Here is a 22,240-nt window from a genome sequence, read left to right as displayed (position 1 = left end):
ACAAACACCCACAAACCAACAGTGAAACCCAGGCTACCTAAGTATGATTCTCAATCAGACACAACTAACGACACCTGCTTCTGATTGAGAACCATACTAGGCTGAACATAAAAACAAACATAGAAAGACAAACAGACTGCCCACCCCAACTCACGCCCAGACCATACTAAAACAAAGAATAAAATAACAGAACTATGGTCAGAACGTGACAGTAACCCCCCTCCCCAAAGGTGCGGACTCCGTCCGCAAAACCTGAACCTATAGGGGAGGGTCTGGGTGGGCGTCTGTCCGCGGTGGCGGCTCTGGCGCGGGACGTGGACTCCACTTTACCATAGTTTTAGTGCGCCTCTTAGCCCGCCACCGTGGCCTCTTTAGAGCGGCGATCCTCGCCACCGATTTTGGACTGGAGACCCACACCACGGGTCCCGAATGGACGGGAGGCTCTGGCAGCTCCTGGCTGGCTGATGGCTCTGGCAGCTCCTGGCTGGCTGACGGCTCTGGCAGCTCCTGGCTGGCTGACGGCTCTGGCATCTCCTGGATGACTGACGGCTCTGACAGCTCCTGGCTGACTGACGGCTCTGAGACTACAAATGCAGAATAGTGGGAGAATAGTTTGCATTAGCTAGCATACTGTACATGCATTCAAGTGGTCATCAGTCAACCACCAACCAATACCATAGCTACCCTTTTTAATGATATGTCATGACAACTACCCACTGGGCGCAGACGTCAATTCAATGTCTATTCCACGTTGGTTCAATGTAACTTTACTGAATTGACATGGAAACAACATTGATTCAACCAGTGTTTGCCCAGTGGGTAGGCACTGTTTCTTCCCAGACAGTTACCCTTCAGTAACCCTTGGCCCAGATCATTTCAGTTGCCTGCTTTTTCTGGTGGTTTTCAACAATCCATAAGGGACAGCAGCTGGTTCCTCTTTTTCTGTGCTAAATCCTTCCCTAGAATCTACTTTGACAACTCTTTTAAAGATATGAACTCTATGTCCTGTATACAAAGCATTATGTTTGGTGCAAAAACACAACACACCACTGCTACTCTCTGTTGTCATCTATGCATAGTCACTTTAATAACTCTACCTGCATGTACATACTACGTCAACTAACCGGTGCCCCCGCACATTGACTCTGTATCGGTACCCCTCTGTATATAGTCTCGCTATTGTTATTTTACTGCTGCTCTTGAATGACCTGTTACTTTTATCTCTTATTCTTGTCCATATTTTTTTTCAACTTAAGCATGTGACTAATACATTTGATTTGATCACTGCGTACCACTTCATATTTTCAAGCATGGTGGTAGCTGCATCATGTTATGGGTATGTTTATCATTTGCAAGGACTAGGGAGGTTTTTTTTTTAGAATAAAAACAAATGGAATAGAGCTAAGCACAGGCAAAATTCTAGAGGAAAACCTGGTTCAGTCTGCTTTCCAACAGACACTGGGAGATAAAGTCACCTTTCATCAGGACAATAACAAAGCACAAGGCCACATTTACACTGGAGTTGCTTACAAAGACAACATTAAATGTTCCTGAGTTGCCTAGTTACAGGTTGGACTTAAATTGGCTTGAACATCTATTACAAGACTTGAAAATGGCTGTCTAGCAATGATCAACAACAAACTTGACAGAGGTTGAAGAATTTTAGAAATAACAATGTGCAAGAATTGTACAATCCAGGTGTGCAAAGCTCTTAGAGACTTACCCAGAAAGACTCACATGTGTAATCATTGACAAAGGTGATTCTAAAATGTGCAAATATTGCACAATCCAGGTGTGCAAAGCTCTTAGATACTCACCCAGAAAGACTCACATGTGTAATCACTGACAAAGGTGATTCTAAAATTATAGACTCATATGTGTGAATACTTACGTAAATGAGATATTTCTGTATTTCATTTTCAATGAATTTGCAAAGATTCATAGAAACATGTTATTTCCATTTTGTCATTATGGGGTATTGGGTGTTGATGGGTGATACAAAAAAATATATTTAATCAAGGCTGTAACACAAGAAAATGTGGAATTAGTCAAGGGGTATGAGTTATTTCTGAAGGCACTGTAAGTTTCAAGTTTCAAGTTTTATTAGTCGGTATACATTGTCCAACGAGTTGCTTACTTGCAGGTCCCTTCTCAACAATGAAAACAACAATAAAAGACTGAGCAGACTAATAAGAGTCTGGTAGCAGCAGTTGTGATGTGTGTGTAGCATCAATGTACAGTATACAGTATGTTGTGTATGTGTCTGTGTGTGGGTGTGTGCATTTGTGCTAAGGTGCAGAGAATCAGAGCAGGTGGTCAGTCCAGTTCAAGTGTTCGGCAGTCTGATGACTTGTGGACAGAAATTGTCTCTGAGCGTTTTGGTATCAGACCTCATTGTCCGATACCGTCTGCCTGACGATAAGGGAGACAACAGCTTGTGGCTAGGGTATGTGGGGTCCTTGATGATGCTACATGCCTTCCTCAGGCACCGTTTTGAGAATATGTCCTGGATGGGTGGGAGCACGGTCCCCGTGATGTACTGGGCCGTCTTCACCACCCGCTGGAGGGCCTTGCGGTCGTGGACGATACAATTCACATATCAGGCTGTGACGCAACTGGTCAGAATGCTCTTGATGGTGCAGCGGTAATATTTGTAGAGGATCCGGGGCGGCATGCAAAATTTCTTCAGCCACCTTAGGAAGTAGAGACGCTGTTGCGCCCTCTTGACAAGAGTGGTGGTGTTGTTGCTCCATGATAATTCCTCTGTGATGTGGATCGGGGCATGTTCCCTCTGCTTCCTTAAGTCAACAATTAACTCCTTTGTTTTGCTGAATTTGAGAGACAGGTTGTTGTCATGACACCACAATGCCAGTTCACTTACCTCCTCCTTACATTCAGACTCTACGCACACATCCACACCCACATCTGGCACCCAAACACACACACTCACACACACACACAATCACGCATACTGTACACAACCACACATACAAACACAAAATCACCATATTTGCTGCTGTTGCTATTTGTTATATTGATTCTGCTGCTCAGTCATTTTAATAACCCTGATTACACAACTGCAACCAGTATCCATTTCATTTATTGGTACTGATATTGACCTTGGATATAGTGTAAATTGTCGTATGTATTTATTTTGTTCTCATGTATACTTTTTATTTCTCGTGTGCATTTATTTTACACGACATCGTTGAGGAGCTTGCAAGCAAGCATTTCACTATACTGTTTACACCTGTTGTATCCTGCGCACGTGGTAAATACACTTTGATAAAGGACACCTGCATCTCTGTAGTGACTGGGTACACCATCCAAATTGTAATTAATAACTTCAACATACTCAAAGGGATATTCAATGTTGCTGTTTTTACCCATCTACCAATCGGTGCCCTTCTTTGTAAGGCTTTGGAAAACCTCACTGGTCGACTGAAGGGACGTTACAGATAATTGCAGGTGTGGGGTACAGAGATGAGGTCATTCAAAAATCATCTTAAACACTATACTGGCAAACAGAGTGAGTCCATGCAACTTATTATGTGACTTGTTATGTACATTTTTACTCCTGAACTTATTTAGGCTTACCATAATAAAGTGGTTGAATACTTATTGACTCAAGACCTTTCAGCTTTTCATTTTTTAATGAATTTGTAAACATTTCTAAATACAGTGCATTCGGAAACTATTCAGATCACTTTACTTTTTCCATACATTGTTACGTTACAGCCTTATTCTAAAATGGATTAAATTGTTTTTTCCCTCATCAATCTAAACACAATACCCCATATATATTTTTTAAATGTATTTAAAAAAAAAGTAAATATCACAGTTACATACTGTAGGTATTCAGACCCTTTATTCAGTAGTTTGTTGAATCACATTGGCAGCGATTACAGCCTCAAGTCTTCTTTGGTATGACGCTACATGCTGTGCACACCTGTAATTGGGGAGTTTCTCCCATCTTTCTCTACAGATCCTCTCAAGCTATGTCAGGTTGGAAAGGGAGCGTCGCTGCACAGCTATTTTCAGGTCTCTCCAGAGATGTTCGATCGGGTTCCATTCCGGGCTCTGGTTGGGCCAGTCAAGGACAATCAGAGACTTGTCCTGAAGCCACTCATGCGTTGTCTTGGCTGTGTGCTTTGGGTCGTTGTCCTATTGGAAGGTGAACCTTCGCCCCTCTCTGAGGTCCTGAGCGCTCTGGAGCAGGTTTTCATCAAGGATCTGTCTGTACATTGCTCCGTCATCTTTCCCTCGATCCTGACTAGTCTCCCAGTCCCTGCCCCTGAAAAAAATCCCCACAGCATTATGCTGCCACGACCATGCTTCACCTTTGGGATGGTGCCATGTTTCCTCCAGATGTGACGCTTGGCATTCAGGCCAAAGAGTGCAATTAAAGGGCAAAGACCAGAGAATCTTGTTTCTCATGGTCAGAGAGTCCTTTAGGTTCCTTTTGGCAAACTCCCAGTTGGCCTGATTGGTGAAGTACTGCAGAGATGGTTATCCTTCTGGAAGGTTCTCCCATCACCGCAGAGGAACTGTGGAGCTATGTCAGAGTGACCATCGGATTCTTGGTCACCTCCCTGACCAAAGCCCTTCTCCCTCAATTGCCGCGGGGCAATTCCAAACTTCTTCCCTTTAAAAATGGAGGCCACTGTGTTCTTGTGTGCCTTTCCAAATCATGTCCAATCCAATTGGCCACAGATGGACTCCAATCAAGTTGTAGAAACATCTCAGGATGCCGGATGCACTTGAGCTCAATTTTGGGTTTGAATACTTACGTAAATAAGATATTTCTGTTTTTATTTTTAAAGCACAAAAATGTCTAGTAACTTGTTTTCACTCTGTCGTTATGGGGTATTTGTGTGTAGATTGACGAACAAAAAAGATGTAATACATTTTAGAATAAGGCTGTTACGCAACATTAACATTAAGGGGTACTATGTGTAGGCCAGTGACACAAAATCTGAATTTAATAAATTTTAAATTCAGGCTCTAACACAACAAAATTAGTAAAAATAAATGGGTGAGAATACTTTCGGAAGGCACTTTATATCACTTATCCTGTGTAAGCTTTTGTGCCAACCCCATTATGGTGTTTCAGGTGCCAAGCATATTGTCATACAGCAGCAGTGTAGGAGGAAGATCCTTTCCAGTTGGTGGTGGTAATGCAACATATTGGATGTGTAACGACTGTTGGTGGAAGAAGGTGAGGACCAAGATGCAGCGTGGTAAGTGTTCATCATTATTTTAATAAACTGAACACTAAATACAACAAGGAACAAAAGAAACAACCGAAACAGCTCCGTCAGGTGCAAAACACACTAAACAGAAAATAACTACCCACAAATCCTAGTGGGAAAACAGGCTGCCTAAGTATGGTTCTCAATCAGAGACAACGACAGACAGCTGTCCCTGATTGAGAACCATACCCGGCCAGAAATACAAAAACATAGAAAAAAGAACATAGAACGCCCACCCTAGTCACACCCTGGCCTAACCAAAATAGAGAATAAAAAGCCTCTCTATGGCCAGGGCGTGACAGGATGCCAACCGCCGTTAAACCTCACAGAAGAAGATGAAGAATTCATGTATAACTTCATTGTTTTTCACAACACAAGGTTTCTGGTATCTTCAATCCTGTTTAATAGGAGACACTTGTAATTGTCCAGAGTTGGTTGCTCCATGCCAACTCTTTGACCAAATTTTGTTTGAGGTATTGAGTTTCTTAAAGCTATAATCCTTAGTTGCTTCATAAATTTTTTGACTTATAGCCATTGATTCTTAAAGAATAGTATAGATTGTGTGGCCTGCGCCTACCAATGGAGGCTCTCAGTCTACAAGGCTGCAAGATTCTACAAGACTTCACGAAACCTATGTCACAACATGGCACTGTGAAGGGGAGAAATGTAGGGATGATTAAGCTATTAGGGAAAATGATAATGTCATGCCAGTATAAATGGACCACAGTGGCCTGTTCTGGGGTCTTCATGGTGGTATTTGTCAGGGCATGTGTGAGAACGGTGAATGATTTAGATAGAAGACCGCAGTGCCAAAGACCAGGCAGGTAGATGGCTAACAAACAGGGGAGAGGGATAGGCCTACTGTGTGATGTGATGGGAGTGGAATTTTGCGGAGTTTTTAAACCAGGTTTTCGGATGTGCTTCATTTCCAAAGGGACAGGTTGCTGCTTGATGAAGTCTGAAGGAAGGTTACCCTGCTGACAGCCCTTAAACTCCTGTTGAGCCGACAGCACACTAATGGCAGCCAAGGGGAAGCTGAGTAATTGTGGGGTTAGCCTGGCAGACTGTGACACATTTCCTGTCTTGTAATGGGGGAAGATGGAGTGTGGTCTAGGACTCATTACTGATGTGAAAGCGACCTCTGGTAACTAAAAGCTGCTGCACACACTCCACAATATTTACAGCTTTAATCTCCAGGGAGGTTACAGTAAAAGTCTGTGATTTATTCGTCCCGCTCCCGCCTGCACCCACAGCTGTTCATATTGCACCCGCCCACCCCCCTACTGCAGGAACTGGTCCCGAACCCAACCGCAGTCCCGCAATTTTATTTTAGGCATAGACTATGTGACGCAGCTCACTTGCCGGCCATGGTCCCAGCAATTTTGTGCCATATAGGCAATATCAAAATGCTCAAAAATAACCTAAGATATAGGTTAAAGCTGTAAGATGTGATTCTTTGGTCGACCCAACAAAATGATGATCTATCATTGTAAGCAAATATATATATTTTTTTACCTTTATTTAACTAGGCAAGTCAGTTAAGAACAAATTCTTATTTTCAATGACGGCCTAGGAACAGTGGGTTAACTGCCTGTTCAGGGGCAGAACGACAGATTTGTACCTTGTCAGCTTGGGGATTTGAACTTGCAACCTTCCGGTTACTAGCCCAACGCTCTAACCACTAGGCTACCCTGCCGCTATGTTAGCTATTTCTATGTGTCCTTTTTTAGAAGTTTTGATTTTGCTTTTGATTTAGTACACCAGCTTCAAAACAGCTGAAAATACAATATTTTGGTTATGGAAAATATATGGAAATATATTTCACAGCGGTTTAGATTGTACAATAATTCTCTACACTATACTTGCTTGTTTTGCCACATATACTGAAATTAGTCAAACTAGCAATCTGGAAATGGCGGAGCGGGTATCCCGCGGGAATGCAGACTGGCTGGAAAGGCAACAGGGTGGAAAGTCTCTTTCCCTTTACTAAATAGACAAATAATACATGTTTCATAGGAACAGTCATGATGACTTTAATGGACTGAGGACACCGAGGTGAATTGAAATTGTATGCATACTGCATAGTTTGAAATGGTTGTGATAATGAGACAAGAAATGCACAAATTCATAATGACATTGAATGATCATTGTGGAAAATCTGACCCACTATGTCTGACTCACTATAATCAGACCTATAACTTCTTTGCACTTTGCACTCCTTCATGTCCTTTCTCAGCCAGAAGTGGAGTGTGTTTGGTTTCGGATAGGTATTTGCAGTGGTGACGGGAACTCTTTGACCGCCGTTTGATTGCAAAACTATTTGAACTGCTCTGGATTTTGGGATGACTAAGAGCGGAACACAGTTTGCTTAAGTGTACAGAGTGGTGGTATCTGACACCTTGAAGCACAGTCCAGGTGCTTTCGGTGAATGTTATCATGGAGTCTCTGACTGAACCCCACGCTCACACTGACTGCTTGTCTAGATCAAACTGAGGCAAGTCTTTGTTGCTGCTCTGATGCCAGATAAACTTTGCCAAGTTCAATGCAATAAATCATCCATACTGAGAAATAGCCTACCTTTCGCGTCAGACCAAGAAGTTTAGTTGATTTTTCATTATTACAAAAAGCAGCAATGAGTTGAATTAACTGATTGAATACTGAAATATAAGCAATGTACCATTTGTCTAACATAAATTGTCCTAAATTGTTATGGATCAAAGCTTCAGTCTTTAGTACATAAGGAAAATAATAGGTAGTCATGTATATTACAGCCTTTCATGTTTCCTAAGCGTTCCCACTTTAAAACATGTAAGTAATTGCCATGACATCATGTGAGCTCCACCTCTCTTGTAGAAGGTTGAAGTACCATGTCAAATACCTTTTTGGAGCTGTTAGTACATGCATATGTCTTAATTCACTCAATTTCTGTTGTTTTTTCTGCTTAAGCGGCAGAGAAGAATGCCCAGACTCTGTCATGACACACCTGCAACCCAAGCTGCTCTCCAAGCACCTCTCCTGCCATTCATGACCCCCAACGACGCTCCCTCCCACAATCTGAGAAAGAAGTTGGTTTGATACTATAATAACCCAAAACAAGCATATATAGTGTCATGCAGTCACATATAGGTATCTGTGTTGGACCTGGGCTGTGGGAAAGCTGTGAGAAAGCCACAGAGTCATTTATAATTCCCCTTAGACAAACTGTTTTCACTGCAGTTGGCAGAATATAAGACAGGTCTTGAATGTCTCATCCAAACGTGTTTTCTCTCTAGCCTGACTAAATCAAATTTGAGTGGTGACTTTTGCAGGGCTACAGTAATTGCCCCTGACTGTAGTTTAAAGCTAGCTCTGACTCCAGATTTTGGGACTAGGTTTACTGCACCTGTAGTCTAGAGTTGGGAGTGTTTGCATGTAAACTGCTGGAAGCGAAGAGCTGTATACCTGTCAATCGTTAACTAATCCAATGCTGTCTGTCTCCCAAGAGGAATTAATAATTTCCTAAAGCATTACCGTGACCGTGGAGAGAGATGGAGAGCACCAGCGGTTTGTGACAAATCATTTTTTATTTGCTCTAATCATTATTATTTCTCCCCTTGCTTTCTACTCAGATTTTGATGGGAAAGATGAAAACATTTGGCTTTATCTTATCTACACAATATTCAGTCATGCCATCCCAGGTAGCACATAATGTTCTGAGAACCATATGTTTCTTAACGCTCGGTGAGAGCATGGTTGTCCTATGGGTATTTTGCATGCAACCTTTCCATAATGTTCTTTGGACATTCTCACCACATTTTAAGGAACATGACAAAATAACATTATTTTCTTGGTATTTCATTACTTTAACAGAACGTTTCTTATAGGTCCAAATATGGTTGCATTTAATTACATGTTTGGTAATATTCTAGGAATGTTCTCCAACTGGTTTGACATGGGAATGCTCTCAAATAGTTCAGATAACGTTGAAAAACAACATTCTTTTGCGGGAATTTCAGTTCTTCAGCGTAACTTTTTCTGCAGGTTTCCTCATGGTTCTAATTAAAGGAATGTTCTTTGAAAGTTATTTATGTTTTTCTGGAAAGTTTTCTTAATGTTCTGAGAACATTCTAAGAATGATATTGAAAACACATTCATTCATACATTCTGTTCTCACCGTCAGCAAAACTCTCACTCCTCTATCTTGTTAAGTGTGTTCATGTGTGTTGGCCTTGTCCACTAACATAGCATGCTAGGTCCATCCTGGTGGTGCAGTGGACTAATTCCATGGATAGAGAACAGAATGTCATAGGTTTGAGTCTCAATGATGCCGTGCCACAATAAAATACAAAAAATGGTTTGTTTGCATGATTAATGGCTAAGCAAATTCATTTCCACGTGTGCTATTAGTGCTTGGAGTTCAAAAAAGTAGGGCCCTATAAAATCCGCGTTGTGGATGGAATCACGGAATCTAGACATTAAAACGAAATTCAACAATCTTAGAAAATGTAGAAAAAAAGGAGGAAGGGAAGCGCTGCTAAAGGTACACAGTAGGTTTTGGTCGATAGAAGGTGCTCTTTGCGAAAAGGGGTAAATTGGTCATCAAAAAGAAAGGAGGACCAAGGGACTCTTCATATAATTAATTAAAATGCCTTTATTTGTATGGCATGTTCAATGGAAACAAAGTTTAAAACCCTGACATGTTTTGGCTGCATGGCCTTTGTCAGGGAGTACTATTAAAAAATGTATTGAATTTGTTAGGAAATCAACTAAATGTGTTATTTTGCCCAAGTTAATCATAAGACATGAACAAAATGCATCAGTGATTTGTATTCTTCTGAAACGGCACAGGAATGCCGCCATCTGTGTGTGTTGTGTCTGGTGCACGCGTATGTCTAGTCTACACTTTGTGTAACCATTAGCGATAATGCTAATGATAATGGTCTGCTGGTAGATGGAAAGGCTTTCCCAAAAACCTTCTCAATGAAATGTTAACTACAAAGTAGCCTATGCCTACCTGGCAGAATAATACCATGCCAATCTAGTTGCCATTTGTTTTGCAAACTCTGAAATGACACTACGGACACTAAGCGCTACGGAAACCCCTCTAACCAAAAAATGGTCTCTGGCTGGTGAGCACATGCATGAAAGGGTAACTGCACCCAAAATTCTAAATTTCCCAGATGCCAAAAGTGGTCCCCTGATGTGGTTTAAGCATTATTGTGGACTTTTCCAATCAGGGAAACATTTTATGGATTTTATAGGGGCCTAAAACAACAAGCAGTGTTATTGAAAGTCTTATTGAAATATTCAGTGAAAGTTTCAAGTTATTCAAAAACCTACGAATAATCTCGAATTTCCGTTCTCAGAACCATGGTAAAAAGTTAGCATATCCTTCCTGCAACCTAAAAATGTACGTTCCCAGAACAGGGGAAATGTTCACTTCCGTTTTCAGAGCATTTTATCGGTCAGGAAACTTACGGCTTCGTTCCCAGAACCAATGGAAAACCAAAAACGTATGTTCCCACAATTTCCAAGGAACCAAATGTGCTAGCTGGGATATTGCTGAGTATTTTGTTTGTATTTTTTATTCTGTTTCATTCTGAGATCTACCTATATCAAACGTAGAGACAGCCAACCAAGCTGTGGTGCAAGTCTAATATCACATAGATCTAATCACACTCTTCACCCATAGTTCTGGTACTACCCCCTTCTCTTTTTTCCCAGAGGAGACTACCCTCTCTACTAAACACTGGAATCAAAGGCAAGCAGGTTGGGAAGCAGGCTTTGAACACAACACATGTCTGTGCCAGTCCCCCAAAAGTAGAATACATCAGCTAAATAGGTTAAAAAAATCACAAATTTGTCTGTCATATGTAGTGGCTGCAGGAAGCAAGCCATCCATTTCTTTCTAGTATTAAAAAATATATATATGTATATATATTTTTATTTTCACAAGTAGTTTTAATCCTCTTCAATTCCTATTTGTTAGAGGTGAGATAGGCCTGACTCTTTCAGAGCACATTTGTTGTTTTCACTTTATTTCTGTTTATAATCTTGCATGCCTTGTTATGAATTTAATTAATGCTCATCTTTACATTCTGAATAAACACTTGCACACAAATCTTAACAAGAATCCAAAATATTAGCTACTAGTTAACTCTGGGCAAAGAAATAGTATATGGGTGAGGGAGTGAAGGTTATTTATGATAAGGGTTACATGGAGAACATCGGACCTCTCTGAAATCAAAATGGATGGCCTTCCCTTCAGCTAAATAATATATTTCCTAAACCCTCCCTGAACGCTTGAAACAAGTGACCCTCGCTCCCGAATGGCACAGCGGTCTAAGACACTGTATCTCAGTGCTAGAGGCGTCACTACAGACACCCTGGTTTGAATCCAGGCTGTATCACAACCGGCTGTGATCGGGCGGAGCACAATTGGCCCGTTGTCGTCCGGTTTGGACGGTGTAGGCCGTCATTGTAAATAAGAATTTGTTCTTACCTGACTTGCCTAGTGAAATAAAGGTTAAATATAAAAATTTAAAAATACCCAAAATCATAATGAAAACATAGTGGATATCAGAGAACATGCCTACCCATTTACCCTCACTTCATGGACAGACCACAGGCTTATATATGCAGTTTAAGAAACTGTTCTTCGTTCTGCAATTATTACATGGCAACACAGGAATTTTGATAGTGTACAGGGCTGCAGGCCAGAACATTGTGAATTTGCAGACCACTGTGGACAAGGGTAGGGGTGGAAAGATCTCCTTTATAGTAAAAGCATTGCATGAGTCTATCATCGTATTTGCAATTCTATGTCATTTTACATACTAACAGAAGCTTTTAAAATACCACACAAATGACAGAAATTACAGTCTGGTCCTCATACCGTCAAGGCCACCTAATCATCCCCAGCTTCCAATTGTTTAATTCATCCCCCCTCCTCTCCCCTGTAACTATTCCCCAGGTCGTTGCTGTAAATGGAAATGTGTTCTCAGTCAACTTACCTGCTACAATAAAGGTAATTAAAAATATATATATATAATTTACACTATCCCAGCAGCTATCTTAGAAATATAATTTCGCTCTGTGCTTTTCCGAGCATGCACTTGGTAGCCTATAGGCTATTGATAATTTGATTGAGACCACACTAAATAGCCTATAGGTGCACTTGATATTGTGCACCCTGCAGGGAATCAGAGATGAGGGGCGGCATCGGGCACACATCGATATATAGCCTAATAAGCATCTAATTCTAAAACACTGAGAAATATAGACATTTCATCAATTACAAATTACATGACCCTCCCCTGGACTAGATTTAAACAATACTTAACTGTCCCCTTCACTGAAATTGAAGAAGCATGACCCTCCCCCATTTTCCTCAAGGTACCCACACTGTAAATTTCAATCCATCCATAACAATGAATAATCTCCACAGTCCCATCTCTCCTAAACCAGCAGATGGCACTAAATACTCACCAATGAACAGATAAAGGCAGCAATATAAAACATGTAGCATGTTACAGCACTACAGAATGTGGCATTCACTTCTCACATTATTATTTTATGTCGCTACTTTAACAGGAAATCAGTCTGGCGGTGTATTTATAATCAAACTATTATATCTATCTATTATCTAATCTAGTGGTTTTAGAGTCATGGTTTTTCCAAATACCAACACAGAGATAGTTGACAATCTCTTGACCCTTCTTACTTTCAGATCGGTTGTGAATTCTGATTTGTAATTACATTTCATTTACAATTGTTCTGCAGACAAATCAAGCAAACTTGTGTGACTCACGGTAGCCTACATAATGGACAGGCCTTGACAGGATCAGTCTTCCACCAACCTCAGTTTTACACTGTTATACGCCATATGTCAGATCTGTTGAAACCACCGAATATGATCATTTTCGATAATGTATTATGTTCTACACTCAACATTGCAGATATTAAGGACATCAAGAATAACGTATGCAACTTGATTGTAGGATTATGGTAGCTGCATGGTACGTTCAGTCTATTGCATTGCCCAGCTTCTTTTGGTTATGAAATTATAAATAAAAACACTTGAAAATAAATATTTGGAAATGGTTTAAGACAAATATAATTGTGCAGTATTTTATAAATGCCATTGTTGTATTTCAGGTGAAATAATGGCAAGTTGTTGTAGTTCTTATTTTGAAATTCCAATCTTCTCAGAAACCAGAGAGGGGAAATCAGAACAAAATACTCCTTGTCTGTAGAAGCATTATTTGCTCATAACAATAAATATGGCGTAAGTTAACGATATCTAAAGCCGTACTCTGTCTTATACGTAAAACAGTAAAAAAAATGACTCAAAAGCATCAATGCTCACAGGGGAGCCCTTATTTGCTGCTAAATATACTTCAGAGAGTTGAGGGTTGTCGAGGGGAAAATAATAGCAGTGGTGCAAATCAATGGTCGAATGTCACACATAGCAGCTCACTCTCCCGGCTCAGCTAGACTGATATGACATAAATGGATAACTAGGCATCATTACATGAGAGATTGTTTGCTTAGCTAAATTGATTTTTCGGCTCCTCTTGTGTGGTGTGTCGAGCTCCAGTGCTCTTCTGCACATTTTGTGCCTGCTGTTTTGAAAATCCCTGACACTGTATCTGTGTGTCCATGTGTGTGTGTGTGTGTGTCCATGCATGTGTGTGTGCGTACTTGATTGTAGAGAAACATTTTAATTTATTCCCACACTCACACACACACAAACACATACACATGGCTACAAGTGACATCATTTTCCACAGTGCTCTGGTTTGTAAGTGCTGTCGGAGGTGGGTAGAAGATCACAAGTTTCATACAGGTGTACAGTAACAATTGGCCGTGTGGATTGATGTTGCCAACAGATGGCTTGTGGTTAGGGACCTGCATGACTACGGCAGCAAGCCCAGGAAAGGCATGACTATGGCAGCTGTGTGTATGGAAATTATTTTCTTGTTTGTTTGCTTTTTGGCTGCTAGAGAACTACCATGCTCTTAAGGACCCTAATCCCTCTGGAGTGCAAGCAGAAATTCTGATGGGTTCAACAGAACCTTCAACAAAGTCCCCTGCTAAAACTCAATTAATTTCAGGGATGATAGAATGCATGTTGTTTTCAGTCAGCTTAGCACTGAAGGAAGGACACCTGATATCAAAATAATCTTGAACTTGTTACCCTCAGCTCAGGTAAATATTGGTTTATGGGTGCTCAAAAGCTTTCTCCTGTTTCATCCATTGTGTCAACAACGGCACAAAAACCTCTAAGTTTGCCTTGGCTCTCTTTTGGAAAAAAATATAATTTGGTTTGAGCTTGTCATCTTTAGGGTTTAAACAGTTCATCAATCCAGTGATGTTCACAGACATTTTTTTAGCGGCTGTGTAGGGCTTCCTCTTGGCTTAGCTTAGTTTATCCAGCCTCCCCAGTGTTAGTGTGTGGCTGTTGTGTTGTTTAGCAGCCGGATGGCCTCTACACATACAGGGTGTCAAAAAATGTATGAGCTCACAACTCTGGAGGAGAATGAGCTGCAACAACAGCGAGGCTCTGAAACAAAAGCCTGCGCACACGTAAGAAATCTGAAATGTCAGGAAAGATGCACTTTTTGTCAAACAAGATTGATAAATCATCTGTGTATGATGATGATAACAATAGTGTTGTGTCGTTTGGCCCATCACAGCCTGTTGTGATGTGGTTAGTAGTTCACTATAAACAAAGTATACATTTTCCTGAGTCATTTACATGTTGTTATCCATAAAATATTTCAAAAAGCTTTAGCCATGGCTAGGGCCTTGTGTTTTGCATTATAGCACTGTGCTTTTACTGTGATTTCCAGAATTATCCAACTAGTGTCGCTGCAGGTAGAAAATCCTAGGAAATGTTCTATATTTGACACAAGGTGTCGCCAATCAATCAATCAATCAATGTCTGGTTGAGCGCACATGTTTTGTCAAAGGGATCACTTGAGTCAAGGAGAGGCGTAGCTCTCTGAATCTTGATTGCACAACGTCTATTATTTGGCCAAGAATATTATTATAGATCAGAGATTCTACACTGCACTTTGCTCAAGCTAATCCTCTCCAAGTCAATCAATGGTCATCAGAAGTTGTAAAAATTGGTAAATATGGGTTTGTACAAGCGGGGAGTCAATGAAACCAACCATGGAAGTATATACAGGTATATAAAACAAAAGAATAGGACATTCAAGATTAGAATATTGCTTGAAAAAAAAGTGTCAATACTAGAAAAGTGTGTCAATGTCTATTAGTAAAATAATACTAATATACATAGTAATCATCAAAACAACAATACAAAAGAAATAGCCATGTGCACATTTGTATCACTGAAATTTTTACCTTACTGAGGCGTTCTCTAAGTCTGGTCCTAATTATTAATATTTTTTGGCAGTTATCTGTAGTATTCATCTTTTTCAACGAGCTGTGAGCCGTCCTCATGGGCCACTAAATTGTTTGCCCAAATATCTGCGTCTGCAGCGGATGCTCCTGGACACCACCCAAGGCTGGTCTCTTTCTGTTTCAGGCTATGCCCATGGAGTGTGACCCTGCAGAGGCCTGTGCATTAATCATGACGTGGAGGGAGGGCCCCAGACAAGCCTGGGACATTCCTGGGACAGCTTGCTGCTGGGCAGGTGAAGCAACCAGCCACGCCGACACTGCTGGGAGGGCAAAGTAGGGGCCAGGAAGGGTTGCTAAGGGGCTGTTCCCCACTGTGAGTTTACCAACTGAACTCCTGACAAGTAAATAGGTTGAGTAATTAGATATTATAATTAAAGATTAATGGTGTCAAAGGAATTGTCCTCTCAACGTGTGTTTAGGCTAGCTCCTCTGAAGTTGCCCAGCCGTAGTGATGCATTCAGTCTCAGTCCCAGTTTGCATTGTAAATATGACGGTGTTGATGTCTATGTGGATAAATCCACAGACCAACAGTCCACTCCTCCATGAGCTCTTGGATAGTTTCCAACATGTAAAACCTAGCAACAGGATTTCTTACACCTCTTAGAGACCAAGTGGTGTGCTGGCACACAAACCAATGACATATGGATCTTTGTTGTGCTTCTTCTTAGTGTATTTTGTCAGTTTAACTGACTGTCAGGTTTGCAGACTGAATTGATATTCTAACCTGACTGGATTGATATTCTTATTGGAGCATTATTAACAGCAAAGTTTTCATGGTTTTGTACTTTTGGATTAGATTTTGTTGCTTTTCAAATAGTTTATGTGTTTTGATTTACAAAATGTTTAATTAACTATGATCAGGTCTTGTTGTGTACACAACAGTCATAATATTGTTGCCAACCAGGGCTGTAGCTACATACTGTATGATGACACAGGTCTAGACCTCTGTCATTTAAAAAATATATATAAAAAAGGAATAGTAACTTACGAAGTCAATCTGGGTCTCAACTAACTGTTTAGGGTTAGAATAGTGGAAAACATGAGGTGCAATTTCAAAACTTGGTTATGCAACAGTAGTTTTTCTCTTGTTGTATGTCAGTCACTGACAGTCACTCAATAAGCCCATGTCAGTTAAAACATTTTAGAGTGGTAAATGAGTCTAGTCAGTCTATCCAGCTATCTAAACTTGTAGTAATCAAGGCTGATTTACACAGGGCCTGTGCCCAGGGGCCTGGACCTCCAGGGGGCCCCCATGGATTTTGTTATTGACTCTCACTAAGATATCATATTAATATGGAAAAATGTGTAGAATTGCAGGAAATGTGCTTTTAAAACTGTAAATGTGTCTCCCCACCCCATGGCAAAATGTGTAGATTTGCAGGAAATTAGCTTTTAAAACTGTCAAAATTTCTCCCCACCTCATTGCAAAATGTGTAGAATTTTTGGAAATTTGCTATAAAACTGCAGCAAAAAAAGTTATGTAAAGTAAACGTGTTTTTGTTTACTTTTGTATTTCATTTTTTACCCACGCTAACACACTGTTATATTAAAAGTACTGCACAATTGATGTAGCCTACAGTTGGCCAGCTATTAGCTTAACCACCAGTCAAGCAACGTTATGGACTAAATGTTCAAATCCTGTTGCTGCGGGATTATTTTGCTGTGACAGTATACAGTAGGTCAAACTAAGATGCTACATCTGTATGTTGTCAATCTATACAGTTCACTGAAGAGGAGCGAGTGTTGGTTGTAGTTGACCTGTGGTTGGATGGATGCAGCGTAAAGCAATGGCCTTAACTTGTGTTGTGCTGCATTCCTTCTTAATTGATGATGACAGTTGCAATTACAAGCGACAGTCAGTCTAAGTGAAGCAGACACTCAAGGTTATTTTGAGCTTTCTGTCTTAGTAAGTCACGGTAGAAATGACAAATAAACATGCTCAATGTTAAATCACCTATTTTCCCTTCCCAACTCCTGTCTGGTGACATTATTGTTCAAGATGGACCTCTCTAGAGCTCTTACACAAGTCTTGGATTGCTGCTGCCATGAAAAGCATTAGCCAAGTAAACTGTTTAAGATTGCAGTGTGTAATTGTCCTAAAAGACAGCACACTTTCAATGTAATGTGTGTAACTTGAATTCTTAGCTATCCTGCCTAATAGATATGTGTGACAATGATAACGTCATCCGAGCCAACGGCACTGGTTCAACTATGCAACTGTTGGAACGAACAAAAGCTTTGGTGAAATCCACAGCCAGCTAAATCAATAAACATAGATTTTCGATTTTCATTCTGTCTCTGAATTTTTATATTGTGTAGAGATTTGAAACATTGTCCAATATTTTAACTAAACAACTGAGGCCAGAAATTAGCACATGATTGGACTACACATCCCTACACATGGAAATACTCTCGTTACTCTACTTTTAGTTCACTGAACTGTAATATAACCTATTCTAAATGCAAGTTGACATAGCAGCCTGTCAAACAATCCCCCTGCTTGATTAGAACATTTGACATGGTTAAAACTCTGAAATTAATATGGATAAATTGCTCTATTAATTTCTGACTACTTTGAAATAGAAGCACTCATATGTTTAAATTGCTCACACAATAATATGGTATAAAATATTGAGATGATGATCATCATAATCATTATGCTAGTTCAAAGTAGCCTTTACTTGAATTACTTAAAGCAGTACGTTAATGTAATGGAATGTGGGAGCAATATGCCATGGAGCAGATTAGAACTCCCCTCATTTCCCACAGATTACTAGTTTCTCAAAGATGTAATTGTAATACATTTTTATGTAGTTATACTAGGTGATTTGATGTGACAAAATTAGAATAATTGTTGTGTGTAGTGTTTGTCAAAATGCAAAATCATACTCATCTTCAGAATCAAGCATGAATAGCATTCTGTTCTTTACATTTTTCTATTCATAGATATTTGGTTGCTTTTGGACCTTATCTACTTATTCATTGCTGTACTTGTATCAAGTTTCTAAACCACTTAATGCTTACGCTTGGTCACATTTACCTCCTAATTTGCTATTGTTGGGGATACAACAACAGTTTCCTATAGTTTGCTGATCAGTTGACGTAATAACCTTCATTTGCACAATGAGGAGCCGAGTAAAGGCCTGTGTTTGGAAGTTTGTGTCAATAAAGGTCAGACTTAGGTCATTCTTTTCGATGCCTGTTTGGGGGAGGATGCTGTACCCCAACTCGTAAAGAGAGAACACTGTTTGAACAGAAGCTGGAGGCCAGGGGAGTGACCCCCCCCCCCCCCACCCACCCACACACACACACACACACACACAGCAATCACTAAAGCAATACTCTCAGCTGCGTCAGTCAGTCACCACAAGACAGTTTATGCCATCTTTAGAGTCTCTGCCACTTGCCACTCATGAAGATGTCCAAACAGCACAGCTTTGAACAAGTTGTCAACATATACACAGAGTTGTGCCATTATTAGTGTTAATCATGTTGACAAGTTGACAGGCTGTCACAGATTTCTCCATTTCCCATGTTGATTTCTAGAATCCTTAACCCCCCCCCCCTGCTCATGCAGCAGCGTCTATTGTCTGTGTTAAGTTTTTGAAATGCCGCCTGGATGACTGCTTGTATTGAGAGATGAAAGAGGAGGGATTGAGCTGCCTCGCCCTCCGCTTGTTCTGAAACATGGAATAGTCAGCGTTTGCTCACCTGGACATACAGTGGGTTCCCAGGCATTAGCAAACAAAGCGGGACTCTGCGAGCAGAGCAGACATGCGTAACAGCTGTCCATCGCAGGCAGTGCTGAGAAACTCTTTCCCTGCGTCCCTGTTCCGGTCCAGAGAGAGACTCCTGCCTGCCTCACTGTTGTCTGCAGTGCTGTTCACCGTTATAATCGTAAAAAAATATTTTTAAAGACGCTTCTGACTTCATGTGCTTCTGCTGCAGGAGGGGGGCGTTGCCTAGGCAACCAAAGACTTGTTTGCTACAACACCTTGTTTGTTTCAGCAAGGAGCAACCAACTTTCATAACTTTGTTACTGCAGAAACTGACTCAACAGCATGAATGGCCAGCCGTCTAGTCTTCAGTAAGCTGTTCGTTCCACAACATACAAATATATAGTTTGGAAACAGTTAAGATGGTTATTTGAATTTCATGACGGTTTTCATCCATAATCATTGATTACAGGATTATACTGTAAGTGTGCCTGCCCCAAATGAGATGCAAAATATAGCTTCCTTTTTACTATGAATTGCTAAAAGTGATGAGTGTATAGTACACACAAATAGCAATAAACCTAGCTATGAAGGCTAGACTGGAGCTTGTAGAGGTCAGAGAGAGTAGCTTCCTTTCCTTAGTCTCCTCATACAGGGAATGGGGAAAAACAACCTTGTGAATAAAGTCATTTATTTGGAGTATGATCAGCAACAGCACCATTGTCTTGATGCTGTCTTCATATTTTTTAGATTAACAGCGATATCGCTCATAGACATGTCAGCTAACTGAAATAATAGCACTTGCCAAAGATTGTAATTGGTTGAGTGATGAACCATTAGTGAATTAAGGGTCTTAATGGCAGTTTAACCACCATAATGGAATAATTAAACCAGCCAGGAAATTGGATCAAGGGAAAGCTTGAAAGATGTTACTTAAAGATGTTTAAGACCAATATATATATATATATTATTGTGATTGTATTGTCAATATGATTCACGTTGCATTGAATGATGGAAATGTTGTATTCATCAAACTGTAACAATGTTGTAATTGATACGGTTGCATAATAAAGCATTTGCACATTACACATCAGCCTTTGAATACAGTACCTCCCAGTTGACTGTGCTGTGTGCTTATATGAATAGTGTGTGCTAATGGCCTGAATAAAGCAGAGACTCCACACACCCAACAGGCTTTATAGGGATCTGTGATTGCCTTTAGGCTCCCTTGGTTACGTTTTTAATGCTGGTCAATAAAGCATGCTCCTGGGAGAAGTGTGAAGTAGTAACTGCGTCTCTTAATTGGGTGTGAAGTGAAATATGGGCCCTAACAAGGTTATTCACATGGTCATCCACAAATCACCCCTCCAAGGCCCGGGTTAAGACTCAGCAACACTCGTAAAGGCCAATCACGTGAGGAATTAGTAGTTCAAGGTAGCTCTTAACAGCTGGGAAGAAAAGCAGGGGACTTGTGAAAGGGGAACACCCAGTGGGGAGGGGGTTTATTATTTTTAAGCTGATCTAAACACCTGTGCCACCCCCACTCCTTTGTTACCTCCCCCTTACTCCCCATCCGTTCCCACCTCCAATAGACACCTTTACTAAGCGCAATAATTTGTCGCCAAACTTTTTAATGAATTGGCACAGATCAGTGAGTAAACGTATTAGTAGCTGGTTTGATATTGGTGACATCATGTGAATGGTGTGTGTGTCTAATACTCTTCCCCTCCCTCCCTCTCATTTTGAACCTTTAATCCCTGATTGGAATGGCAGGAGGGGTTGGTTGGGCTAGACTGGGCCTTGTTTTAAATGCCACGCATATAGTAGAGAGAAGCAATGTGCAGTTACATCACAGATGAGCTTTAAAGGACAAGTTCACTTTTCTTTTTACCAAATCTGTATTTTGGATATAAATGGCATGTTATAGACGTGTCCAGACACTTTTTGGGGGCGATTTCACTTGTATTGGTTTTATGAAACTTACCCCACTAACAATTAGACTTCCTCATGATCGTTCTGCAGTTAAAGAGGCACATATAAGACATGAACAAAGGCCCCCAAAATACCCAAGAACTTTGTTTTAGAAACAGCAACGCTCTCCGTATAGTGACGCAGGTCTTTACTTTATACACATGAAACTATGTCATCCGAATAGGTGTATGAAGTTCGAATCCTTGAAGTTAAGAAACTCCCAAACCAAAAAACAATGTTTTTTTTGTTTTTTTACCCCACACAAAATGTTGAGTCACAGTGCAGATATCACAAAGCATATTATTTTCCAAGTTATAGCCTAACTAGATGGTAGACTATACAAGTCTGGGGAAAGTTGTGTAATTTAAATAAATCCAGAGAGGAAGAGGTGAACTTTAGGCTACTTTGGTGAATTTGCGAGGCACGCAAGACCAGATATTTTGAGATAAAGATTACCAAGACCTTTTTTCTGCTTGCCCCCTCCTCTCTTTCCCAAGCAGCTGGCTCGCATGTGCTTGCTCTTCGCTCCCTCAACGTGAGCAAGAAAAAGGAGTTGATCATGGACTACAGGAAACAGAAGGCCGAGCACGCCCCCATTCACATCAACAGGGCTGTAATGGAAAGGGTTGAGAACTTCAAGTTCCTCAGTGTCCACATCACTAAGGACATATCATGGTCCAGACACACCAATACAGTCATGAAGAGGGCAAGACAACGCCTCTTCCACCTTGGGAGGCTAAAAATATTTGGTATGAGCCCTCAGATCTTCAAAAAGTTATACATCTCCACCATTGAGAGCATCTTGATTGGCTGCATCACTGCTTTGTATGGCAACCGCAAGGCGCTTCTGACGGTAGTGCGTACAGCCCAGTATATCACTTGGGCCGA

The 22,240-nt window shown here is 40.7% G+C and overlaps 1 protein-coding gene across 1 annotated transcript; it reads right to left on the bottom strand.

Moving 5' to 3' along the window:
• Positions 1-230: 230 nt before the first annotated feature.
• On the bottom strand, positions 231-19,622 carry LOC116375731 (translation initiation factor IF-2-like). The gene is made up of 2 exons (XM_031832787.1): positions 19,377-19,622; positions 231-584 (listed from the first exon to the last, which is right to left on the bottom strand). Exons 1-2 carry the CDS (start codon positions 19,456-19,458, stop codon positions 259-261), a joined length of 408 nt encoding a protein of 135 aa, XP_031688647.1. The 5' UTR covers positions 19,459-19,622; the 3' UTR covers positions 231-258.
• Positions 19,623-22,240: the final 2,618 nt, after the last annotated feature.

The sequence above is a fragment of the Oncorhynchus kisutch genome, linkage group LG10 (genome assembly GCF_002021735.2).
Source record: "Oncorhynchus kisutch isolate 150728-3 linkage group LG10, Okis_V2, whole genome shotgun sequence".
Classification (NCBI taxonomy): Eukaryota; Metazoa; Chordata; class Actinopteri; order Salmoniformes; family Salmonidae; genus Oncorhynchus; species Oncorhynchus kisutch.
Note: the sequence above shows the minus strand (reverse complement) of the source record. Positions and strands in the feature narration are given on the sequence as shown.

Excerpts from the sequence above, each read along its gene's own strand:
- LOC116375731 (XM_031832787.1), bottom strand. The coding sequence starts at position 19,458 with ATGGACAGCTGTTACGCATGTCTGCTCTGCTCGCAGAGTCCCGCTTTG. Across the intron at positions 585-19,376 it reads GGAACCCACTGTATGTCCAG|TCTCAGAGCCGTCAGTCAGC; the intron begins GTGAGCAAACGC and ends CTGCATTTGTAG.